A 21,946-nucleotide genomic window follows, 5' to 3' on the forward strand; every position below is an offset into this window, starting at 1 on the left:
TTTAAATTGCAATAAAAAGCACACAAAAAAATGTGAATAATTTTCAAAAAAGACTTTGATGTTGTATAACGAGTAAGCAAGAATTATATGCTACGCGCTACTCTGTTTAATGAAACGAATAAATAAACGAGCATTTCCTTTTTTTATGTAATATTAAAGAAAAAAACAAGTCCTGTCACAGCGATACCGTCGTATCTGGTTACCTTTTTCCTATAATAATCTTACTACGACTAATCCTAAATGCGTGCTAGCATTAATATTTTTCTTGTTTTCTTTCGAAATCCTTATCGTTGGACACATATCCACATATGTGCCTAATCACTGCACATAAGTAGCCTAGTAGGTAAGCTTTCTATATCACCGAATCGCGCCCATTTCTGGGGATTCGATTGCTATCCTGGCATACTTCATCGTTGTCATCGTCCTCGTCCCCGTTCAGTGTGATGATGCTCGAGTCTCCGAGTGGAGCTGCGGCTAGGACGAGATTTTCCATCGAGTGTCCGCGTCGCAGCAGCGTGTTGCGTAGTGTCTGCGTGAAGCAGGCCGGTGGATTGTTGCCCGGTCGCAGTATCTGCCTCACATCGGAAGCGGTAAAGTTTGGCTGATTTTGTGATGTCGTTTGCTGCTGCATCGAATCTCCCGTTGCGTTCAGTGAGCGATATCTTCGACCGCTGCCGAGTGTGGATGAGTTGTAGAGGATGCGTGGCGCTACTGTTGGATTTTGGTGGTTTAGCTCAAGTCCTCCCGCTGTGCTAAGGTAGGGCGTAGCACCACCGAACTGTTGCAGCGCGGAACAGTAATCTGGCGGTGGTAATTCATCGCCAGTGGAAGGATTCGCCGCCTGCATGTTTGCCGCAGCAGCCTGTGGGAGTGCGGCACGTTGTCGAATCGTTGGTGCAGCACCTCCACTCGATTCTCCCATCAGACGACGCACACTCCGCCGAATGCTGTTGCGCAACAGCTTAGCAATGCGGGCACCGGTCGCGGTAGTGTACGAGGGTGGTGGGGTATATTTTGGAGGAGCATCGTCCGCATCACGCACCGAGCGTGAATCCATCGATAGTGTGATGGTCGGTTCAGAACCGTCACGACCCGAACCGGAAGCGGCACTTCGTTGCACTGGCAGCGAAACTGGGGCACGGCGAGAATGTATCGTTCGGATGGAATTGCTAGTGTCGCCATCTATCGGTGGTCTTAGCAATAGATCAACTCGCTAAAAAGAAAAGAGTAGTGTTACCGGCATAGTAGGCCATGCGTGGGTGTTTAGGCTGTCAACTTACGTCAAGTATGTCAGGTGGACCACGGCAAAGATAGCGATAGATCTGTATCACCATTACAACCGGAACTAGCAGCAGAAAGCTAACCTGCACAAAGCCCCCAACCTGACGAGCCCACAGTGGCCAATAGTTGTTTGCTCCCGCAGCTCCCGTCGTTGCAGATGTCGTCGAAGACCAGTTGAAGAGGGCGGCACTGTTTGATAGCCGGTACTGAACGATGCACATGAAGATGAGCCCAATCGGCAGCAGGAAGTTCCAAGCGAATGCTACAAACGCGGAAAATGATTGCAGTATCTGCAGATCGTTGACTAGAATGTCACCTGCAGCCAAATGAAGGGTTATTATTATTCTGGTCGTTCGGTGCGGTATTGTACGAATACTTACTTGTGAAAGGTCGACCACGCACTAGGAACAGTGCAAGAATGTGACCGATCCAGAGCAACAGAACCCACCACGCTGCACCGAGGATAGTGTCGAGATAGTGCACAATGTTAATGCCACCTTCGGTAGCCAATGGCATCCCAAGCAGTAGTCCCGTTACGCAGCTCAGCAGAATAGAGGATGGGGCATCACCGATAGCTCCCGCGATTGGTTTCCACATCACGCACAGCTGTCCCAATCCGAACAGTACTAGCGCCATGTAGCCGACCAGTCCCCAGACCGGTGCAATGTGTTCCGGGGTAGCGGCGGCTAGTGCTGCCGGGAACAGTTCGGTAACAAGGCGCAAAGCCTGATAGCCGGATTCGCGACTCGGGTCAGCATACGAGCGTTTGAAGCTTTCCCCGGTAACGGTCGAGTAGCGGATGAGCCAACGGTTGGGCATGGTTGCGTGTTGGGGTGGGAGCGGCTGATTTGCTGGCCGCAGGAATACGTTTGTGCCTAGATTTTCTGGAAGAAGCGTTGGGAGATAGGTACATGATGGGTTTGCTATTAGTTTACCCTCTAGTCTGAATTTCTAACAACGTCCTTCGAATGGTATTTTAAGATGAAGTCTTGTATATGTTGAAGAGCAAAAATTAGTACAGTTATAGACTACAGAACCTCCTGGGTGGAGAGCTTTTTTCGGCAAAGGATCTCAGGACGAACTGGTCAAATGGCCCTAGGCAGAGAGAACTCTTCTTACAACAAATTCGAAACGAGGGCCCATATGTTGAGGTTTCTTAAATGAACTAGATGTCTGATGTCTAATAATAAAGAAGACACGAAGGAAAGTCAGATGCTTATGATTAAATGGCGTGTAGACCTTACCGTATGATCCCGGGAAGTAGTAATACCCACGGCTGTTCAGTATCTGCACACAAGAGCTACCCAAGATGGCAGCCAGTATCAGCACCACAAGAGTAATGAGCGCGACAAGAAAAGCGTCACGGCGCAGCTCACGACGTGTCCGCAAGTTACAGCTACCCTTCCGGTTGCTCCGACAGTTGATCGCGTACACAGACACACCCAGCAGACCCCACGTTAGGAACGTTTCCTGGGCCGCACTCGTCCAACTGCGCGAATTGAGAAAGAAGTCCTGCCAATCGGTCGCCGGGAAAATGTTCTGCACGCTGTCATAGTTGATGAACGTCAGGAATTTTCCACAAACTGCAGCGAGTCCAACGAATGCACCGAGAAACACTCCGATTACGATTTTCCCCAGTGAGCGTATGCCACGACAGAGTGCCACAAACACCAATGTCCAGAGGATGGCCATATTGAACGCAAGCTGGAAACGTATTGCTCCGATTCCGTTGGTACGTGACGGGGCAGGAGCTGGTGGTAGATTGCGTGCACCGTAGCTAATCGGAACCGAGGCAGCCTGGTGTGCGAGATAGTAGCGTTGCAAAACAACCCCGTTAAAGTAATCCGCTACCGTGTCCGGCAGTCGGTACAATTGATTGTCCTGTCCGACGCCACGATACAGCTCGAACGGTTCCTGCCAGCGGTACTTCTCGTTGCGCATGATAAACGCGTCCCGGAAGTACACCAGCACCCAGGCAAGCGAGATTGCCGAGTAAAGGGTGACGAGTGCTTGGGCGAGCAGCAACGCTATTCCGATGCCTTTACATATCGGACTGATGCGCCACATCGTGACGGGACCGCCGCGAATTCGCGCACCTAGGACCATCTGTAGCCACAGCATCGGTATACCGAACAGGAGCGAAAAGATCAAAAATTGTACCACAAAGTTAGCTCCGAAATGGACGCTAAACACGGCAAAGCGTGAAATGTTGAATAGCCCTAGCGTGCAAAAGGTGGTCGCTAGCGAGCGGGAAATTGCGTGTGGCCAACGTGCTTTCGGACGGCCATCGCTTCGGCGGCTACTGCCACGTTGCGGAGCGACCGCTTCCACGTCCGATTCATCTTCACCGGTGGTGGCAGCAGGAGTACGGTCTTCCGATGTGTTCGAACGTTCTTCGACCTGCGTAGCTTGCGTGAAGGAGGTGTTTGTGCTGCGACTGTGCAGATCGGAGGAGTCACGCAGTCGTCGGTCGGGGGCTGCCGAACGGACGGCAGCGATGGAGTTAACAATGGTAGAACCTTCCGTAAATGGGGAGGAACCTAATTCCGGGGATCCATCGTGCGGTGACTCCGATACACTTTGGTGTGTCCTAAAACAGACAAAAAAGATTAAGTTAATGTTTGATTGTTTCTGCGTTTTGTTTAAGTCTCTTTTTACACGACTTCGTTAAAAGGTAGCGTAAACACTGAAACCTTTCCAACACCACAGTTGTAAAACATCTTGGCACTCAATTTCGGGGAATGCCAGTTCGTTTGTGCTTCCGACGTAGGTACTTCCGTTTTGGCCCAATGTCAAGGACTAGGTCAAGTCCTGGATGCACCCCGTTGGTATAACGTCACGTTACCATGCAGGTACGTCTCGTTGTGCGATGTTGCCTACGTATGCTGCATTGGTGGGAAAATCGCAATATGCTTCAGAGTGCAGCGGGCAAGTTTGTTGAATGTGGTTGCCATGGTAGCAAAAGCGGCTACAGTGCAAGGAGTGAAATTAAGAGTTTCACAAAAAAATCTTTCTACTGAAATGTGAAGAAATAGCTAATTTTCAAATGATTGATCTCAGATCAATCCTGATGAAATATCTGGGTTAAACATGACGCATTCAAGACTTTAAAGTTCAATATATGATTTTGCGGACTTTATGCATAGTCATCCAGAGTGAGAGTAAACAAGTTTCTATTTACATCTCCTCCCCCCCCCCCCCCCCCCCCCTCACGACCACCAGCAGCTGGCTGGGAAATATAACGCTGTTGTTGACATCCAAGATCAATGATACACCGACCCACCGGAAGGTTCTCGGGCGGGGTGTGGTGTGAATCATGTGAGTACGCCTTTCCTTTTTTGGAGTCTATGCAAGTGGTGTACCTCTCGTTAGCGTTATCAGTGCCCGATGCTATCGAACTGCATGTGGTTGTCGTAGATAGCAGCGAAACAGGGCTCGGATTCCGTGAGCTGCCAATTGAACTGCCTTCCGATTCGCCCGTATAATGGCCATGTTGTTGATTTGCCTGGTACGATGGCCTTAGGTCTTCTAGTGGAGGTGCCGTCGGAGATCCTGGCACACTGTTCGTATGGATGATGAGCTCGTTCGTCGTAGCATCCCGTACAACCGTTATAGATCCGATCCGTGGCTGTGACTGGGCCCGCCGTCCTGCTTGTCTTGGACGCTCCTGTACAATCACATCCAGATCAGTTTCGAGCAGTTGTGGTGAAGGTGAAGAGGAGTCGGGGGCGGGAGGAGCCGATGCCACAAGCTGTTCTCGGTGTTCGACAAACGGCGGCACCGGAGAGGGAGGTAACCCAGCAACCAAGGAAGGAATTACACCAAGCGTTTCCGTCACCGTTGACACCTCATCCATCGGCAATGTGGTGATGGAGCTTAAGTCGTTGGTTCCCTGTAGAGATTCATTGCTCCCAGCACTAGTAGAAGCTTCGGAAACTACATTTGAGGACACCGGAAATTCGAAGATCTCCTGTTCGGGCAGTTCTATCAGGAGCTTCTTGCGCATCGAATTCCGATGCCAGCTGGGATGATGATGTGGAGCGTCATTGCCCCATGATTGACCGTAGCGGTGAAGTGTGGCGGTCGAAGCTTGGCCTGGGGAGAAGGCAAAAAAAAAAACAAGTATGAACGCGAGAAAACATGAATGAAATGAAACCAATACATTGTAAAAAATGGCACACGCTCGCACAACGAAACGCATATCTTCAATGTAATACGGTGATGCCGGCTATTTCACCCCAAAATGGTATGCTGCGTAATCTCTGTTTGCACAGCAACATACATACTGCGAATTGTTGGTGTTTGTGAAGGCGGACGCTAGTACAGAATAAAAGCCATCGGGTCGCAGTCTTCGCCCAACATTCAGTACGCAACGAACGATCCAACAAAGTGGTCGAGAAATTTTCGAAACACCGTCATTCAGACGGTGAGTGAGTGAATCATCATCAAGTAGGCGACGCAACAGCTTCACTATGGAGATCAGCCTGGTAACGCTAGCCCTTTGCGTTGGCTTGTGTGTGGCAGCATACCGGTACGCTACGAAGCATTACTTCTACTTTGCGGACAAACCTATCCCGTTCCTTAAACCATCGTTCCCGTTCGGTAACGCCGGTCCTATATTGATGAAGAAGGTAACGCTGTTTGAGCACTTCAAAAATCTGTACGATGCGTTCCCCAATGGAAGGTAAGAAGAAGACGCCTCATTTGCAGTTCTGTCGCCAACATCGGTTCGAAATGTCATCATCATCTCTCTTGACTTACAGAATACACGGTATGTTTAATATGCGCCAGCCGGCGTATATCGTGCGTGATCCGGACCTGGTGAAACAGATCACCGTGAAGGACTTTGATTACTTTGCCGACCACATGACCACCGGGATGGAGCAGACCGAGGAGAACAACTCGAATCACTTGCTGCTGGGCAATTCGCTCGTATCGCTGCGTGGACAAAAGTGGCGCGATATGAGAGCTACCCTCAGTCCGGCGTTTACCGGCAGTAAGATGCGCCTGATGTTTGCCCTGATTGCCGAATGTGGTCAAACGATGGTGGAACATTTCCGGTCGGAAGAGCAGAAGGCCCGTACGGCCGGTGGTTCCGGTTTGCAGCTCGAGATGAAGGATGTGATGACGCGCTTCGCAAACGACGTCATCGGAACGGCCGCATTCGGCATTAAGGTGGATTCGTTCCGCGATCCCAACAATCAGTTTATCAGTATGGCCCGTTCGGTAATGAATCAGGAGTCGTTGGTAAAGGCTATCAAAATGATTGGCTTTACCTTTGCACCGAAGCTGATGACGCGGTTCAACATTGACTTTCTATCACCGGAGGAGGATCGCTTCTTCCGGGACACAATACTGGATACGATGAAGACACGAGAGGAGAAAGGTATCTTCCGTCCGGACATGATTGAGCTGCTGATGCAGGCAAAGAAGGGTAGCCTTAAGCATCAGCAGAAAGAGGAGAAAAGGATTGACCCGGCGGTTGAAGGATTTGCCACCGTGGAGGAGTCTCACGTTGGAAAGCGTGCCCATGATCGTGTATGGTCGGACACGGAGCTGATAGCGCAGGCATTCATTTTCTTCTTTGCCGGGTTTGAAACCATCTCGTGGACGCTGTCCTTTGCCTTGTACGAGCTGGCGGTGAATGAGGATATCCAGGCTCGATTGTTTGAGGAAGTGCGCGAAACGGAACAGTCGCTCGAGGAGGGACAAACGCTCAGCTACGAAAAGCTGCAATCGTTGCAGTATCTGGATATGGTCATTTCGGAAGCACTTCGTCGATGGCCTATTGCTACGGTGCTGAACCGGGAGTGCGTGCGAGACTATCAGTACGATGATGGGCAGGGAGTGAAGTTCATCATTGAGAAGGGTGCCCAGCTATTCATACCTGTTGTTGGACTGCACTTTGACCCGAAGTACTACCCCAATCCGGAACGTTTCGATCCTGAGCGGTTCAATGAGGAAAACAGGAAGAAAATTCATACCGGCACGTACCTACCGTTCGGTGCTGGACCTCGTAATTGTATCGGTAGGTTTCTATAGGCTCCCCCTCTCACTAGGAACTCCGTACCGTATATCCGTAAATGCTAATGCGCAATCGTTTTTCCACTATTTTTATAGGATCCCGATTTGCACTGATGGAGGCCAAGGTGGTACTCTACTATCTGGTACTCCATTTCCATGTGATACCATACTCTAAGACGCAGATACCGTTGAAGTTGAAAAAATCATCCACACAGTTCCAAACCGAACAGGGCATTTGGTTGGAGTTCCAGTCCAGAAGCAACTAAGCGTTGGCGGAATATTAATTTTAATACCTATAGCTGTAGCAGGTTAAACGATCAGCATAATATATAATCATCCAATCAGTCGCGTTGTCTTTCGTTGCTTCCTTTAAAAAGAGTCAGCTTCGCTTTTGATGGCATTGTGCCAAGCATATGGCCAATCTTTGATGAACCGTGTGTTGTTGTTTTTTAGCTTTTTTTTTTGAGCAATTATTAGATTACGCTTGGTGAAACATGTGTCGCTCTCTATCTCGCTCTCTCCCTCTTTGTTCGTCAACCTCCAAATTTAGATAAAAAAAAATGCTGAGTCAGTGTGTATCAACCCGCCCACTTCTCGCACGCACTTCCACTCCCCCACGCCCAAAAGATACACATTCAAACAGGCCTCCCACTTGTGGTTCTCCCATTGTATAACAGTGTCCGGGAACCACACGCGAATTGAAGGTCACATCAATACGAAACATTGCGTCTGTCCGTGTGTATGTGTCTAACGCCTGTACCACCCCATCATTAACAGCGGACAGAGCAAACGCGTTTCGGACAACATGCCGCTGCTATTAGTTCTGGACAACGCGTTCGACGGAACGGACGCAAATTTGGGACAGAACCTGCTCCACTTCAAAAGCGGGTGGGCCTCCATCATACAGCTGAGCTTTAAAATAAGACAAGTAAGCATAACACACCGAGTGAATGAAATCGTGTAAATATTCGTTGAGTGCCGCCATATGTGTGTGTGTGTGTGTGTGTGTGTGTGTGTGTGTGTGTGTGTGTGTGTGTGTGTGTGTGTGTGTGTGTGTGTGTGTGTCCCCAGTGTCGTTTTCGATTCCTTTTGGTGGAAGATATTTTTCTCACGCCCTTAGATTTGAATTTCCGCTCTGGTTTACGCTCGGCTGGAATGTTTGTCCAAAAATGAGATCATCACTGGCGTGTGCTGGGAGGGAGGCGGGGTCCTTAAGTTCGAAAGATGGTTTTGCGCTTCAGAATAGCTCGGTCAATGTGAACAACTTGCCGAACGCGATATTAATTATCAGCGTCGTTTGGCATACAGATGGTTATGGGTGAACATCAGCGATAAAGTTTGTTTGCTTTTCTAGTAGTTTAATTCACCCACCGATATAGATATTAAACATAACAGGATTTTTTTTAATATGAACTGTTACTTCCCTGTAGGTTACGAAAAGATCAGCCAGTCATATCGACGCCAACAGTAAACACACTTGATGGTTTGTTGTCCCAAGCCGAGAGAACACCAAATGTGTAATGACGCTTCTAATCTAATCTCGTAGTATAAATAGCGTGCCGGAACGTACAGGCACGTTAGCCATTCCATTATCAAGCAAACGAAACAGCCGCCGTCGCTGGGACGAAGCCACATAAAAAGTACAAACCAGTTTCACTCCTCACGCAATAGCGATCAGTTTGTTTTAGGTGACGAGCAACACCCGGCAGAGGCATCACCAGCAGCAGCAGCAGCAGCAGCAGCAGCAGTGCAAAGAAAAATGGCGTTGGATATTGTGACGATGGCGGCAGTTGCCGCGATTCTCGGCTTGCTCTACTACTACGTCCGCAACCGGTACAGCTACTTTCTCGACAAACCGTACCCACACCTGAAGCCCACCTTCCTGTTCGGAAGCTCCGGCCCGATGATGTTGCGCCAGCGGGACATGATCGAGCACATCAAAATACTGTACAAAGCGTTTCCGGATGCAAAGTAAGTCATAGGCACTGGGCACAACTGCTCACCAAACTAACACACAGCTCGTTTCGATTCATCCCCGGCCGTGTAAAAGAGTGGTCGGTGCGTTCGACCTGCTTACCCCGAACCTTATATTACGCGATCCGGAGTGTGTGAAGCAGATTGGCGTGAAGGATTTCGACTACTTTACCGACCACACCCCGTTCCTGCCGAACGAGCACGATGCGGTCGGTACGGACAACATGTTTCTCAACTCGCTGTTTATGCTGCGTGGCCAAAAGTGGCGCGATATGCGGGCTACGCTTAGTCCCGCGTTTACCGGCAGCAAGATGCGCCAGATGTTTGAGCTAATGTCGGAAAGTTGCCAGGGCATGGTGCAGCATCTACTGAAAGAGGCCCGGTCGGACGAAACCAAACAGGTGCAGGAGATGAAGGACATTTTTTCGCGCTTTGCCAACGACGTGATCGCGTCGATCGCGTTCGGCATCCAGGTGAACTCGTTCGCCGAGCGGGAGAACGATTTCTACGTCCGCGGCAAGAAACTGCTCGACTTTAGCTCCTTCTGGCCAACGTTGCGCTTTATGCTGTTTATGATAATGCCCCGGGTAATGCTGAAGCTGGATATCGAGATGATGGATAAGCAGATGTGCCGGCACTTTTTCGCCATGATCCTGGACAATATGCGGGTGCGCGAGGAGAAGGGCATCGTGCGGAACGACATGATCAACATTCTGATGCAGGTCAAGCGCGGCGTGCTGAACCATCAGCGCGACGAACCGGACGTAAAGGATGCCGGATTTGCGACGGTTCACGAGTCGTCCGTCGGTAAGAAGGCGATCACACGCGACTGGACCGACAAGGAGCTGGTGGCGCAGTGTTTCCTGTTCTTCCTGGCCGGTTTTGACACCATCTCGACCGCGATCGGATTTATGATGTACGAGCTGGTCCGACACCCGGAGGTACAGGAGCGGCTTTACGAGGAGGTTGTCGAGATCGACGAGAAACTGAATGGGAAGCCGCTAACGTACGATGCCGTCCAGAGCATGCGGTATATGGATATGGTAGTGTCGGAGTCGTTGCGTTTCTGGCCACCGGCACCGATGGTCGATCGGTACTGTAATCGAGACTACACGTTCGACGATGGTGCCGGGTTACGGTTCAAGATCGAGAAAGGACGCACCGTTATGGTACCGGTGGCCGGTTTGCATAGCGATCCGAAGTATTTCCCCGACCCGGAACGGTTTGATCCGGAGCGATTCAGTGAGGAAAATCGACACAAAATTAACCCCGGAGCGTACCTGCCGTTTGGCGTTGGACCGCGCAACTGTATCGGGTCAAGGTTTGCGCTGATGGAGGTCAAATCAATCGTCTACTATTTGCTGAAGAATTTTACCTTTGAACGTTGTGACAAAACGCAAGTACCGCTACGTCTGAAGCGTAGTCCAGTGGCGCTGGCTTCCGAAAATGGAATCTGGATTCGTTTGAAGCCGCGCGATATCAGTAACTGAGGTGGGGTAACGAATGTTCAATTTCGCAAAGAATGTACAATAAAAAGTTATCATTCAAGACGAGATTTAAATTGGCTATCAGTTAATGATAAGTAGTAGTTCAGGGTTAGCAATGTGAGATATCGGATTTGGTAACAAAGGAAATCAATGGGTTTATCAAAGCAAGGCTTATCGCTCATCCCGAATATCTGGGCTTTGGAGTCTAGCCTTCACCCGATATGATAAAGTTAGGGCACACGACGTCTACGTAATTTTATGGACCCAGAAATGCCGTGGTTATCGCTTGTGTCTCGCTGGTAGTTGCGAAAAAAAATCGCTGATAAATCACCCTTCACACTGTCAAATTGTCTTACTAACAGTAGAGATGAACCAGTTTTTAAAACAAACAATCAAAAGTTGTCTGTCATTGCCGTGACTCGGCAGCAGTGGTACGAAGATGAATATTTCCTTGTTTTGGCCAAAGGTTGACATCTAAATTGATTGAACTTCATGAACTCCAGCGTTGGTCGTCGTGCCATTGATAAGATATATCAGACAGCCAAGAATTAATAAGCAACGCGAGAAGTCTACTCATGGTGATCATCATATAGCAGGCGTCGCTTAATTGTTCACTTCACATTCAGTTTAGCAACAGTGGAGTTGGTGGTGGTAACCGTAGCAACCGGTGAGGTGGTTTCCTCTGAGGAGGTCAAACAAATGACGATTAAATTAATCGCAATCGTCGAAATAGCAGTGTAAAAAAATGAGTAAATTGATCATGAAAACAATCTTCATTTTGTTTTTACAGACTCTATAGCGTTAGTGTTCGCGCAATATCTCTAAAATGGAGCTAAGCTTGGTGATTACGATTGGGTTCGTAACGGTGGTACTAGCAGCACTGTATGGCTACCTTACGAGAAACAATAGATTCTTCGAGGGATTCCCAATACCATGCCTGCCGGTAGAACCATTATTCGGAAGCCAGCGAGAAATATTTCTAAGACGGATCGCATTAAATACCTTCATTCGCCGAAGCTATGCATCATTCCCGGACGCAAAGTGAGTATGCGATCTGTACTAAATTACGCCATTTTGCAAATGTTGCGTGTCTTTTCCCCGTCAGAATGTATGGCATGTTCGAGCTGCTAACGCCAATGTTAGTCGTTCGCGATCCGGAGCTGATCAAGCGCATCACGGTGAAGGACTTCGATCACTTCATCAACCATCGATCATTAGTATCGGGCGACGGTGCCACCAACTCCACCATCATGTTTACGAAGGCACTTTTCAACCTTAACGGACAGCGCTGGCGAAATGTACGCACCACCCTTAGTCCCACGTTTACCAGCAGCAAGATGCGTCAGATGTTTACCATGATTGTGGAGTGTAGCGAAAATATGGTTCAGGCACTGAAAAGCCTCAACGAACAGGAATGCGAAATTAAGGAGCTTTTCATCCGCTTCACGAACGACGCTATTGCTTCCTGCGCGTTCGGCGTACGCATCAACACGTTCCGCGACGAACAGAATGTGTTCTTCCGCTATGGCAAAGAAATATCCAACTTTAACCGCCTGCCTGTGTTTCTCAAGATTATGGGCTACCAGTTCTTTCCCAAGCTGATGGCATGGCTGGACGTTGACATTTTCGACCGCAAACACACACAGTTCTTTATCGAACTATTTAGAAGTCAGGTGCACGACCGGGAACAGCACGGGATCGTTCGCCCAGATATGATCCATCTACTGATGCAGGCGGCAAAAGGAAAGCTGCGCCACCAGCCACAGGAGCGCGAGGAAGTAGAGAGCTTTGCAACGGCAAAAGAATCGAACGATGAGAAGCTCCTCCCGGGCGAGGAGAACACAGAGACGCTCAGTGAGCTTGAAATGGTGGCCCAATGTTTGATATTCTTTCTGGCAGGGTTTGATATCGTCGCGAATTCAATGTCATTTTTAATGTACGAGCTAACGATGGCTTCCGACATACAGGAACGTCTGTACGATGAGATCCGCGAAGTGTCGGAATCGCTGGAAGGGAAATCGCTCACCTACGATGCTCTGATGGGTATGCGATATCTCGATATGGTTGTATCGGAGGCACTCCGAAGGTGGCCGCCGAATCCGGCTAGCGATCGTACATGTAACCAGGATTATAGGGTGACCGGTGAAGGTGGTGCTCCTGATGTCGTCATCCCCAAGGGTGTTGTCGTGTCCATCCCTATCGTTGGACTGCATCATGATCCGCAAATCTATCCCGACCCTGATCGCTTCGATCCGGAACGATTCAACGAAGAGAACCGCCAGAATATTCCACTCGGAGCGTACCTTCCGTTCGGAATAGGACCACGCAACTGCATCGCGTCCCGATTCGCGCTGATGGAGATAAAAGCGATTGTGTACCATTTAGTGCTCAACTTCGAGTTTCAGCGCTCGGAACGTACGCAGGTACCAATAGTGCTGGCAAAAGGATTCGTCCCATTGAAGGCAGAAAACGGAATCTACTTAAAGTTGAAATCGCGACAGAGAGTGTAAAGATCTTTCAGTATTTCAAGGCACAATTAGAGTAAAGCTATATATTCCTTGGGAGTTATGGACTCTAGGTCAAAGCTTTACTATCAACAGTGGAGTAGAATAATAAATTCATTACATCAATAAAGCATATTTTTTTGAAACCACAACCACAAAAAGATTATCCGGATTTGATTGAAATGCTGCAAGACAATGCACAACATATTTCAGTATATTGCTTATACTAGCAATCTTTTCTCCCAAAGTTTTTAGTGAGAGCAGGAAGACAGTCACGTGAAGTGATACTAAATGGAGGTAAACTTAGTGTTCGTGATTGGAATCGTATCGCTGCTGGTGGCTTTGTATGTATACCTAACAGGCAACAACAAATTCTTCGAACGATTTCCCATACCATGCCTGCCGGTAGAACCATTCTTTGGGAGCTGTCGGCGATTAGTGCTGAAGCGTACTTCATTCAACGACTTCGTACGCTCCAACTATGAAGCATTCCCGGACGCAAAGTAAGTATAATCGTCTTCACTCACAATTGATGTACTAAGAATGTTTTATATCTGTTTCAGAATGTTTGGAATGTTTGAAATACTAACGCCAATGTTCGTCATACGAGATCCGGAACTGATCAAGCGCATCACGGTGAAGGACTTCGATCACTTTATCAACCATCGACCGCTGATTTCGGCAGACAGTGCGAATTCGGACAATTCTACCGTCATGTTTACGAAGGTACTGTTTAATCTGCGCAATCAAAGATGGCGTGACGTACGCACCACGCTCAGTCCCACCTTTACCGGCAGCAAGATGCGTCAGATGTTTACCATGGTTGTGGAGTGCAGCGAAAATATGGTGCAAGCGCTGGCAGACCCAGCTGGGCAGGAGTGTGAAGTGAAGGATCTTTTTGTTCGCTTTACGAACGACGTGATTGCGTCCGTTGCATTTGGCGTCCGCATCAACTCGTTCCGTGAGAAGGAGAATGTGTTCCTACGCTATGGGAAAGATTTGTCTAATTTTAGCCGCTTCCACGTAATACTCAAGATGATGGGTTATCAGGTGTTTCCGAAGCTTATGGGATGGCTGCAGATGGATATCTTCGACCGGAAGCATGTCGTTTTTTTCACGGAACTCTTTAAACAGTCGGTTCAAGAAAGGGTACATCTTGGCACCGTACGTTACGATTTGATTCATCTTCTTATGCAAGCTGGTAAAGGAAAACTGCGCCATCAGGCACGCGATGACCACGAGGAAGTAGAGAGCTTTGCAACGGCAAAGGAATCGAATGAAGAGAAGATTCTTCCCAAACATCCAGTATCGCTCAGAGAGCGTGAAATGGTTGCCCAGTGTTTGTTGTTCTTTTTGGCCGGTTTCGATACACTCGCCACGGTAATATCGTTCCTCGTGTACGAGTTGACGATAGCTTCCGACATACAGGAACGTCTGTACCAAGAGATCAGCGAAGTGTTGGAATCGCTGGAAGGAAAATCGCTCACTTACGATGCTCTACAAGGCATGCAATATCTGGACATGGTAGTGTCGGAAACGCTGCGCAAATGGAACCCAGCTCCAGGCACCGATCGTGTTTGCAATCAGGACTATACCGTTCCAGGAGATCCAGACATCATCATACCTAAGGGTGCTACCGTATTTATTCCGATTGCTGGAATACATTACGATCCCCAATATTATCCCGACCCTGATCGCTTCGATCCGGAACGATTTAATGAAGAGAACCGCCAGAAGATTCCACTCGGAGCATTCATTCCGTTCGGAATAGGACCACGCAACTGCATCGCGTCCCGTTTTGCCATAATGGAGATAAAAGCAATCGTGTATCATTTGCTGCTGAGCTACGAGTTTCAACCCTCAGAACGTACCACAGTTCCGATAGAGATGGCAAAAGGATTTATTCCTTTGAAACCGGAAAAGGGGATCTATCTGCGACTGAGCCCAAGGAAGAAGATTTAGAGTCGATGAGCAGCTTTTCATGTACGCTTTAAAGTACACTGGCCAAATTTGTAATCTCGTATAACAACCTCTATGCATTGGACAATAAAATCTGCTTCATGCACTAAGCATACCTTCACGAGACACAATTCTTTAGACAACGGCAGGTTTAGTTGATGACACAGACAACTGATAAACGCTCGGTTGTGTTCATATAACCTGCATCACATTTCTGGGCTACGTAACAGTTCTGACGTTTTGAAGCCTGACATACAAGATTGTCTATATGAAGACATCGGAACTACCTCAAATGGAGACGCGCTCCGTCAACCGATCGAGATGATGTGATACACAATGAGGATGGTGTTGAGTTCACTCTATCGATAAGGGCACGATAGTGTTCTTCCCGATTGTTGGTCTCACCAGACGCAGTACCAATCTAGACCCGGAGAAATACGACCCAAAGTGGTGTTCAATCGAAATAAGATCAAACTGTGAAACTGTATCGGGTTGAGCTTTGCATTGATAGAGGCCAACCAGACCAGCTGTTGAAGGAATTTACGTTAGATTGCAGAAGGAGTTTATTGATTTGAGCAGTGTGAAAGTTGTGGAGTGTATGTGAACTTTAAACCTAGACATTCTTCAAATTCCAATGAAAACATTCTGTGAGCTGTGTCCCATATGTTCAACATTTCATTTCCATATCAATGTAGCGTAACTTTTTTTATAACTTTAAATAAGATGTGGCATCTTCAACATGTACACTTCAATACAGGAAGCACTTGTCTAGTGCGATACTTGAGAAGATAGTAAGCGGTCCTTGCTTCGTCAAACCGGATCAAGCCGACCACTTTTAATTGACACTGATAAAGCACTTGAAGCTGCTCCAAGTCGCACACAGGAATAGGTCTCTCGCTCATATCTCTTATAATCCAGAAGTTAAAGTCATGCCAGACATGTTATGACTCAACATAGAAGATCGTTTGTTACTTCTTCGTTTGCCAATCACACTCAAGGGTTTATTAATTGCAACCGTGTCTGCAGAGTCTAACAAGATCTACATTAACCCAACATGAATCGTTACCATAGAAATTCATGGTACCTTAGATTGAAATATGTCAACAAAGATCAACGACTGAACGATTGTCTCGTAGGTAGGTGACTCAAAAACATGGCCAACTACCCGTGGGCGATCTTTCATCGAGAAGGTACAAGACACCACGATCGTGACGAGCCGAATCCGATTAGAGTCGGTTCCATTGCAAATAGCAGCGCGCGCAGCGGTTGATGAATGGGGCGCGCGCGGGTTTTCGTCTTTATTGAATTTAGTGCCGCAGTGTTTGCGTCCTGTTTCGTCCCGCCCAGTTCAGTCACCAGACCAGTGTTGCGATTAATTTAGGTCAATTGAGTTTAACCGAATTATCTAGCAATTGGTGCTCCGTATTGCTGCTATTCTTCTACTTTGCCTACGGGAACTGCAATCGAGCCATCCAATATGCCTCGCTTTACCCGCCGAAAAAGTTGAGCCTGCAGCTGGCGCAACTCCTCCACACGGTTTGCCATCTCCTGCACGTTTGGTACACGATATTGGCGCAGCTTGGCACGTAATGCTTCATTCTGACGCTCCAGCAATTCTATCTCCCGATCGGTACGTTCAATTTTGTTCTGCACTTCTGTGAGCTTGTTGCTCCACTGGTTCACACTGTCGCGCAATCGACCATGCTGTTGGCCAGTTTCGTACAGTACCAACTTTTCCATCAGCATCTCACGCTTCACTTCCGCACCGAGCCGACGCAGCTCGTAATCGGTGTGCTGTGCGGCCCGCAAGTCACGCTCACCAACGAGCCGCTCGATCGCGAAGCTCTCGAGATGTACCCGCAGTGCATCGTTTCCAACGCTTTGACGCTTTTGCTCGATCAGGGCACAATGGTCGCGGCACTGACGCTCGATGGCACGCGTCTCGAAGCGAACCTTCTCCGTGGCGGTTTCACACTTCCGTACGCAATCGAGACAGAAGGCCTTGAAGTGGGCGAATGGAAGTGGCGCAACGGGTGCTCGGTTGCCAGTTTTTAGCTTTCGTACAGCGATTTTGGCTTCTAGGGCAGCTAAAACCCGGTCGGATTCGGCTATTGTTAGTAGATGTTCCTCTAGCTCGGCCAGCTGATCCGAGAGTGCTTCAAACTCGGTGGATGAAGAGGTTTGTAGCTGTTGTTCCATTTTTTTTTTTTGCTTTACCTTATTGCGCACTTGCTCACCTGGCCACGACTTGTAAACCTAGATTGCTTTGATTGAAAACTTTAGAAGCAACCTAGAAAGTTGCGTTACTTGGATTCCTCAAATCATACTCCTAAACCACTTATTCGAAGAAATAAACAAATGGATGCCTCAACCATAATGTACAAGATGACTTACCATTAGTATTGTCCCCGCTTTCTGACGACTTTGCACACTCGATCTTCTCATCCGGAATGTTTGCTGGTTCGTGTTGTTTTTGCTGCTCACATTCGTCGGTCGCTTTTGGTTGACTTACGACCGACCTACGCATCGACGCACCACGCTTAAACGCATCCAGAAATTGGGCACGTTTCTGTTTGGGAAGTGTACAGAAATGCTTGATGTCACCGAACTTGATACGATCCTCCTGATACACATCGTTCACCGTCGCACCACACGCTTCACCAGCGTCACTCCGCACATTGGTTTGGTAATACTGTAAACTTTCGCCAACTTGTTCCACCTCTTTAGCACCCTGACACTTGCCATCTAGAGCTGGCAGATTCTGCCCCGAACCGTGATCTTCACTCGCACTATTAACTTCACTCTCACCTTCACTGCTATCATCCACTGCACCGCACAGCTCATCATCCATCTCGTCCAGGTACGCGTCCAACTCGGACAGATAGTCCACCACCTTCGCGTTCGGATCTTCCAAGAAACTTTCCACAAACTTCCGATTTAATTGCAGCTTTTTCTTCTTCAACGTACAGTACGCACCACCCAGCGGGCGTCGATTTGCGTCGGACACGGCGTCACTTCCACTGCGCGCTCGGCGCACCTTACGCAGTGTGCAGAAATTGCCCAAACTGTCCGGACCAAGTTCAGCCGACTCTTCCTCCTCCTCCTTGCCGGCTTCGTGCGGTTGCAACCGCTGCTGACTATTACGCCTTTCGCAGAAATTCTCGAACGTGCTCATGTTCTGCTCGTACAGCAGGTTACGGTTCGATTCGGCAAGATCTTCTGTGGCTGGTGGTACTACCTTCCGAAAACTGCCCACCATTGAATTTAAACGCCCACCAACACCGCCCATCTTTGCCGGTCGTAGTGTGTAGAAGTGGCCACTATTGTTTGCATCCCGATCCAGCACTTGCTGGCGCTCGGTATGCTCTGCCAGCGACGAAAGCCTAGCGGCGGCTGCCGGTGGTCTTGGGAATGTGCAATAGCCCGGAATCATCACACCACGGTCCGTCATCGTTTTGGCTGTTGATTGTGAATTTGTGAGATGATTTACAGTTTCCTCCTCCATGGCTGTAGGGAGTCGGCGGCAGCAGGAAGCGCTTTAAGCCAGTGGGTAGATGTTGGCAGAAATGGACTAAAGCCACGTTTGCAACTTAGCACCGGCAGAGGTAGGTTCTCGCACGCTGGTGCTATATTGGAACCGAGTAACGTACCGATCCAATCACTTCCTTCTTCGGTCGAGCTGTTGTTGCCTCACCGTTGCACATCGTTTGAGGCGTTGTTGCTCGAGGGTTGATCGTTCTGCAATAATAAACAGAGAAAATGAAGCAACAAATTAGTCTTTTTTTTGCAGTTATTCCATTAGGTACTATATTTCGATTTCTATTTTGTTGTTTTGTCGAGAATAAAATAATTCTTCTTCACCTTACGTAGAAAGTGACTCGAAAATTGTATTCAATTTCGATTTATCAGCAGACGCTTCATTGACCGTATTAAATGATCCTTTTACACGAACCCAACCCCGGAGCATGGCACTTTCGGTGGTGGAATAATGTATGACTTAGCTTCAAAAGGAAAGCAAATACAAAAAAATTCCAACTGTTCGTCGGAGCAGAAGAAAGCTACTCCAAAACAAACAAAACGAAAAAACAACCCAAAATCGCATCGTGTGAAATCGGCAACGATCTTAATTGATCGTATCGGGGAAGGGGAGGACGGGCGGGAGTGAAAAGAGTTTTCCTTTTGCTGTTGTTGTGGTGGTTGCATTTTGATATTTCCATCGAATTTTCATCATCGAAATCGATCGTTTCTAATATTGTTCTCCTTCTTTTTAATCTTTTTTCCCCTTCTTCTTTTGGTTGGTTGGTTGCTTCAAACGATCGAGTAGCGGCGAATTTTCCATTCCAAATGAGTGGGAGCTGGAGCCTGACTGGGTGGCCAGACCAGAATAATGGACAATTGTGTGTTGTGTTGATGCACCTTCGCTTTCCACATATCGGGTGGCTCGGTTCGGTGGTGGTTCAGGCGTCACCGCGAAGGCAACAGCTGCTGCAACTTTTTACCTTTTTTCAAGCGGCGATGAATTTCAACCCACCCATTACGGAATAGCAGGAGACAAAAAAAAAAGAAGGTCTCTCTAGACTGAAACGCACTGAACCATAACAGGAAACTATTTCGTGCACAAACGACTGCGGGTGTGACGATGGTGCGCCGTTTTATACGAAAGAAAACATAAAATTGTACCCATGTTCTTGTGGCCAGGACGGGCCGTGCGGTGTGTGTGTGTGTGTTTGAGGCAACTTTGCGTTTGCAACGTGCTGTACGTGCATTTGGGAGTGCACATGCACGTGCGGTTTTTTGTATCTGTAGCTAACATTGTTACGGTTCGGTGGATGAAATGGAGAGCTAACCGAATTTGGTAAAATAAGACATTGTAATGTACGCAGCATTGAAATGCATGAAAAGATAAAAGTGTAAAACACTCAACACAGAACAAGAGAGAAGAAAGGAATTAATTTATGCGCCAAAAACGCATATTGTTCCTCTTGATTGAAAGTTTTAAAACGAGCGGATTTTTCTTTCCGGTGCCCACATACAGATTCAAAGACCCAACCGCACCCATGAACATTATACCAACCTCACATTAGCTGAACAAAACCACTGTCGACAACCCCTGCCTGGGAACGCATCACGTACGAGAACGATTTGATTTGTCCACAAGCGACGAACCCGCCACCACGCAAAACACGTTTTTAATTTCCCGTGGGTTTAATTTTTTTCCCCCCCACTTCCTTCTTTCACTATTTTTCTCTGGCCGGAAATGAATGTTTCGGTAAATTCTAGCACCTTTCCCCCCGGGCACAGGTGTTTGGCCCTGTTGGGCAACACTATTGGCGCTGCTACTTCTACTACAGCTACAGCCGAGCGGATCAGACTAATGCAGGCGGAAATTGAGCAGAACATTGGCATAATCGTGCTGTCCTTCCTGTTGTGTTTTGAGGGAAGAAGTAACAACCAATTCGGTGTGCATATTAAAGACCTATTACAGATTGGTAGCGAGTTTCAGAATGTTAAGGAAAGCTCGTGTCGGGCCAGGTTTATGGTTGCATATGGCGTCGATTTTTCTTCCCTAGGTCACGGGTCATAAAAAAAACGAAAAACCCCCTAACTCACCCACACACACACACACACACACACACACACACACACACACACACACACACACACACACACACACACACACACACACACACACACACACACACACACACACACACACACACACACACACACACACACACACACACACACACACACACACACACACACACACACACACACACACACACACACACACACACACACACACACACACACACACACACACACACACACACACACACACACACACACACACACACACACACACACACACACACACACACACACACACACACACACACACACACACACACACACACACACACACACACACACACACACACACACACACACACACACACACACACACACACACACACACACACACACACACACACACACACACACACACACACACACACACACACACACACACACACACACACACACACACACACACACACACACACACACACACACACACACACACACACACACACACACACACACACACACACATACACACACACACACACACACACACACACACACACACACACACACACACACACACACACACACACACACACACACACACACACACACACACACAAAAGGTGCAAAAAAAAGCATAAGCTTAACCACAGCGCCCATAACGGTACCCCCGCCAGTTGCCTGATGGTGAGGCAGATTTCACTCCAAGTGAGTTTGGTTTTTCCCTTTGCTGATGAGCCATTTACCCTCCCCTCCGAAGCCCTGTTTTCCTCCTGTTGGAAGCGTAAAAGAAGAGGCTTTTACTGTCGCTTATAGTGGGTTGAGATGGTGGTGTCTGTTGTTCCGTTTGCTTATTGTGGCTTCTCTCCCTGGTGCTGTGTGTCGAGAAAATGGCAACACAGCTAATCGGTTTGGCTCACTCACTTTGACCTCAAATGCGCCAACGAGGTTCTGACACTGGTTTCTATGGTTGAGATTTATGGGAAGACGGATTAGTAATAAGTAAACGTTTGCTTACTTTGAAGAAAATCTTTTGTTTAAAACGTTAAAATATTTGTTTTATCAAAATAGCAAATTTCAATTAGTTTGTGTGTCATTTGTTAAGACATAAACCGAATCTTCCCT

General features: G+C 48.0%; 4 protein-coding genes across 4 annotated transcripts; 2 read left to right on the forward strand and 2 right to left on the reverse strand.

Moving 5' to 3' along the window:
• Positions 1-352: 352 nt before the first annotated feature.
• Positions 353-18,734, reverse strand: LOC126568662 (sodium-dependent transporter bedraggled). Its single transcript, XM_050225176.1, has 6 exons — positions 17,624-18,734; positions 4,644-5,376; positions 2,526-3,871; positions 1,662-2,165; positions 1,281-1,597; positions 353-1,213 (listed from the first exon to the last, which is right to left on the reverse strand). The coding sequence occupies exons 1-6, from the start codon at positions 18,732-18,734 to the stop codon at positions 353-355; spliced, it is 4,872 nt and encodes a 1,623-aa protein (XP_050081133.1).
• On the forward strand, positions 5,730-7,650 carry LOC126568094 (cytochrome P450 9e2-like). The gene is made up of 3 exons (XM_050224512.1): positions 5,730-5,965; positions 6,045-7,309; positions 7,402-7,650. The coding sequence occupies exons 1-3, from the start codon at positions 5,754-5,756 to the stop codon at positions 7,569-7,571; spliced, it is 1,647 nt and encodes a 548-aa protein (XP_050080469.1). The 5' UTR covers positions 5,730-5,753; the 3' UTR covers positions 7,572-7,650.
• LOC126568104 (probable cytochrome P450 9f2) lies at positions 9,060-10,770 on the forward strand. Its single transcript, XM_050224522.1, has 2 exons — positions 9,060-9,276; positions 9,356-10,770. The coding sequence occupies exons 1-2, from the start codon at positions 9,065-9,067 to the stop codon at positions 10,767-10,769; spliced, it is 1,626 nt and encodes a 541-aa protein (XP_050080479.1). The 5' UTR covers positions 9,060-9,064; the 3' UTR covers position 10,770.
• Positions 16,657-17,428, reverse strand: LOC126568439 (uncharacterized). The gene has a single exon (XM_050224913.1). The coding sequence runs from the start codon at positions 17,426-17,428 to the stop codon at positions 16,661-16,663; it is 768 nt and encodes a 255-aa protein (XP_050080870.1). The 3' UTR covers positions 16,657-16,660.
• Positions 18,735-21,946: the final 3,212 nt, after the last annotated feature.

The sequence above is a fragment of the Anopheles maculipalpis genome, chromosome 2RL (genome assembly GCF_943734695.1).
Source record: "Anopheles maculipalpis chromosome 2RL, idAnoMacuDA_375_x, whole genome shotgun sequence".
NCBI classification, from domain to species: Eukaryota; Metazoa; Arthropoda; class Insecta; order Diptera; family Culicidae; genus Anopheles; species Anopheles maculipalpis.

Excerpts from the sequence above, each read along its gene's own strand:
- LOC126568094 (XM_050224512.1), top strand. The coding sequence starts at position 5,754 with ATGGAGATCAGCCTGGTAACGCTAGCCCTTTGCGTTGGCTTGTGTGTG. Across the intron at positions 5,966-6,044 it reads GATGCGTTCCCCAATGGAAG|AATACACGGTATGTTTAATA; the intron begins GTAAGAAGAAGA and ends CTTGACTTACAG. Across the intron at positions 7,310-7,401 it reads TGGACCTCGTAATTGTATCG|GATCCCGATTTGCACTGATG; the intron begins GTAGGTTTCTAT and ends CTATTTTTATAG.
- LOC126568439 (XM_050224913.1), bottom strand. The coding sequence starts at position 17,428 with ATGGAACAACAGCTACAAACCTCTTCATCCACCGAGTTTGAAGCACTC.
- LOC126568662 (XM_050225176.1), bottom strand. The coding sequence starts at position 18,734 with ATGGAGGAGGAAACTGTAAATCATCTCACAAATTCACAATCAACAGCC. Across the intron at positions 5,377-17,623 it reads AAGCGGGGACAATACTAATG|GCCAAGCTTCGACCGCCACA; the intron begins GTAAGTCATCTT and ends CCTTCTCCCCAG. Across the intron at positions 3,872-4,643 it reads ACTGATAACGCTAACGAGAG|GACACACCAAAGTGTATCGG; the intron begins GTACACCACTTG and ends TGTCTGTTTTAG.
- LOC126568104 (XM_050224522.1), top strand. The coding sequence starts at position 9,065 with ATGGCGTTGGATATTGTGACGATGGCGGCAGTTGCCGCGATTCTCGGC. Across the intron at positions 9,277-9,355 it reads AAAGCGTTTCCGGATGCAAA|AGTGGTCGGTGCGTTCGACC; the intron begins GTAAGTCATAGG and ends GCCGTGTAAAAG.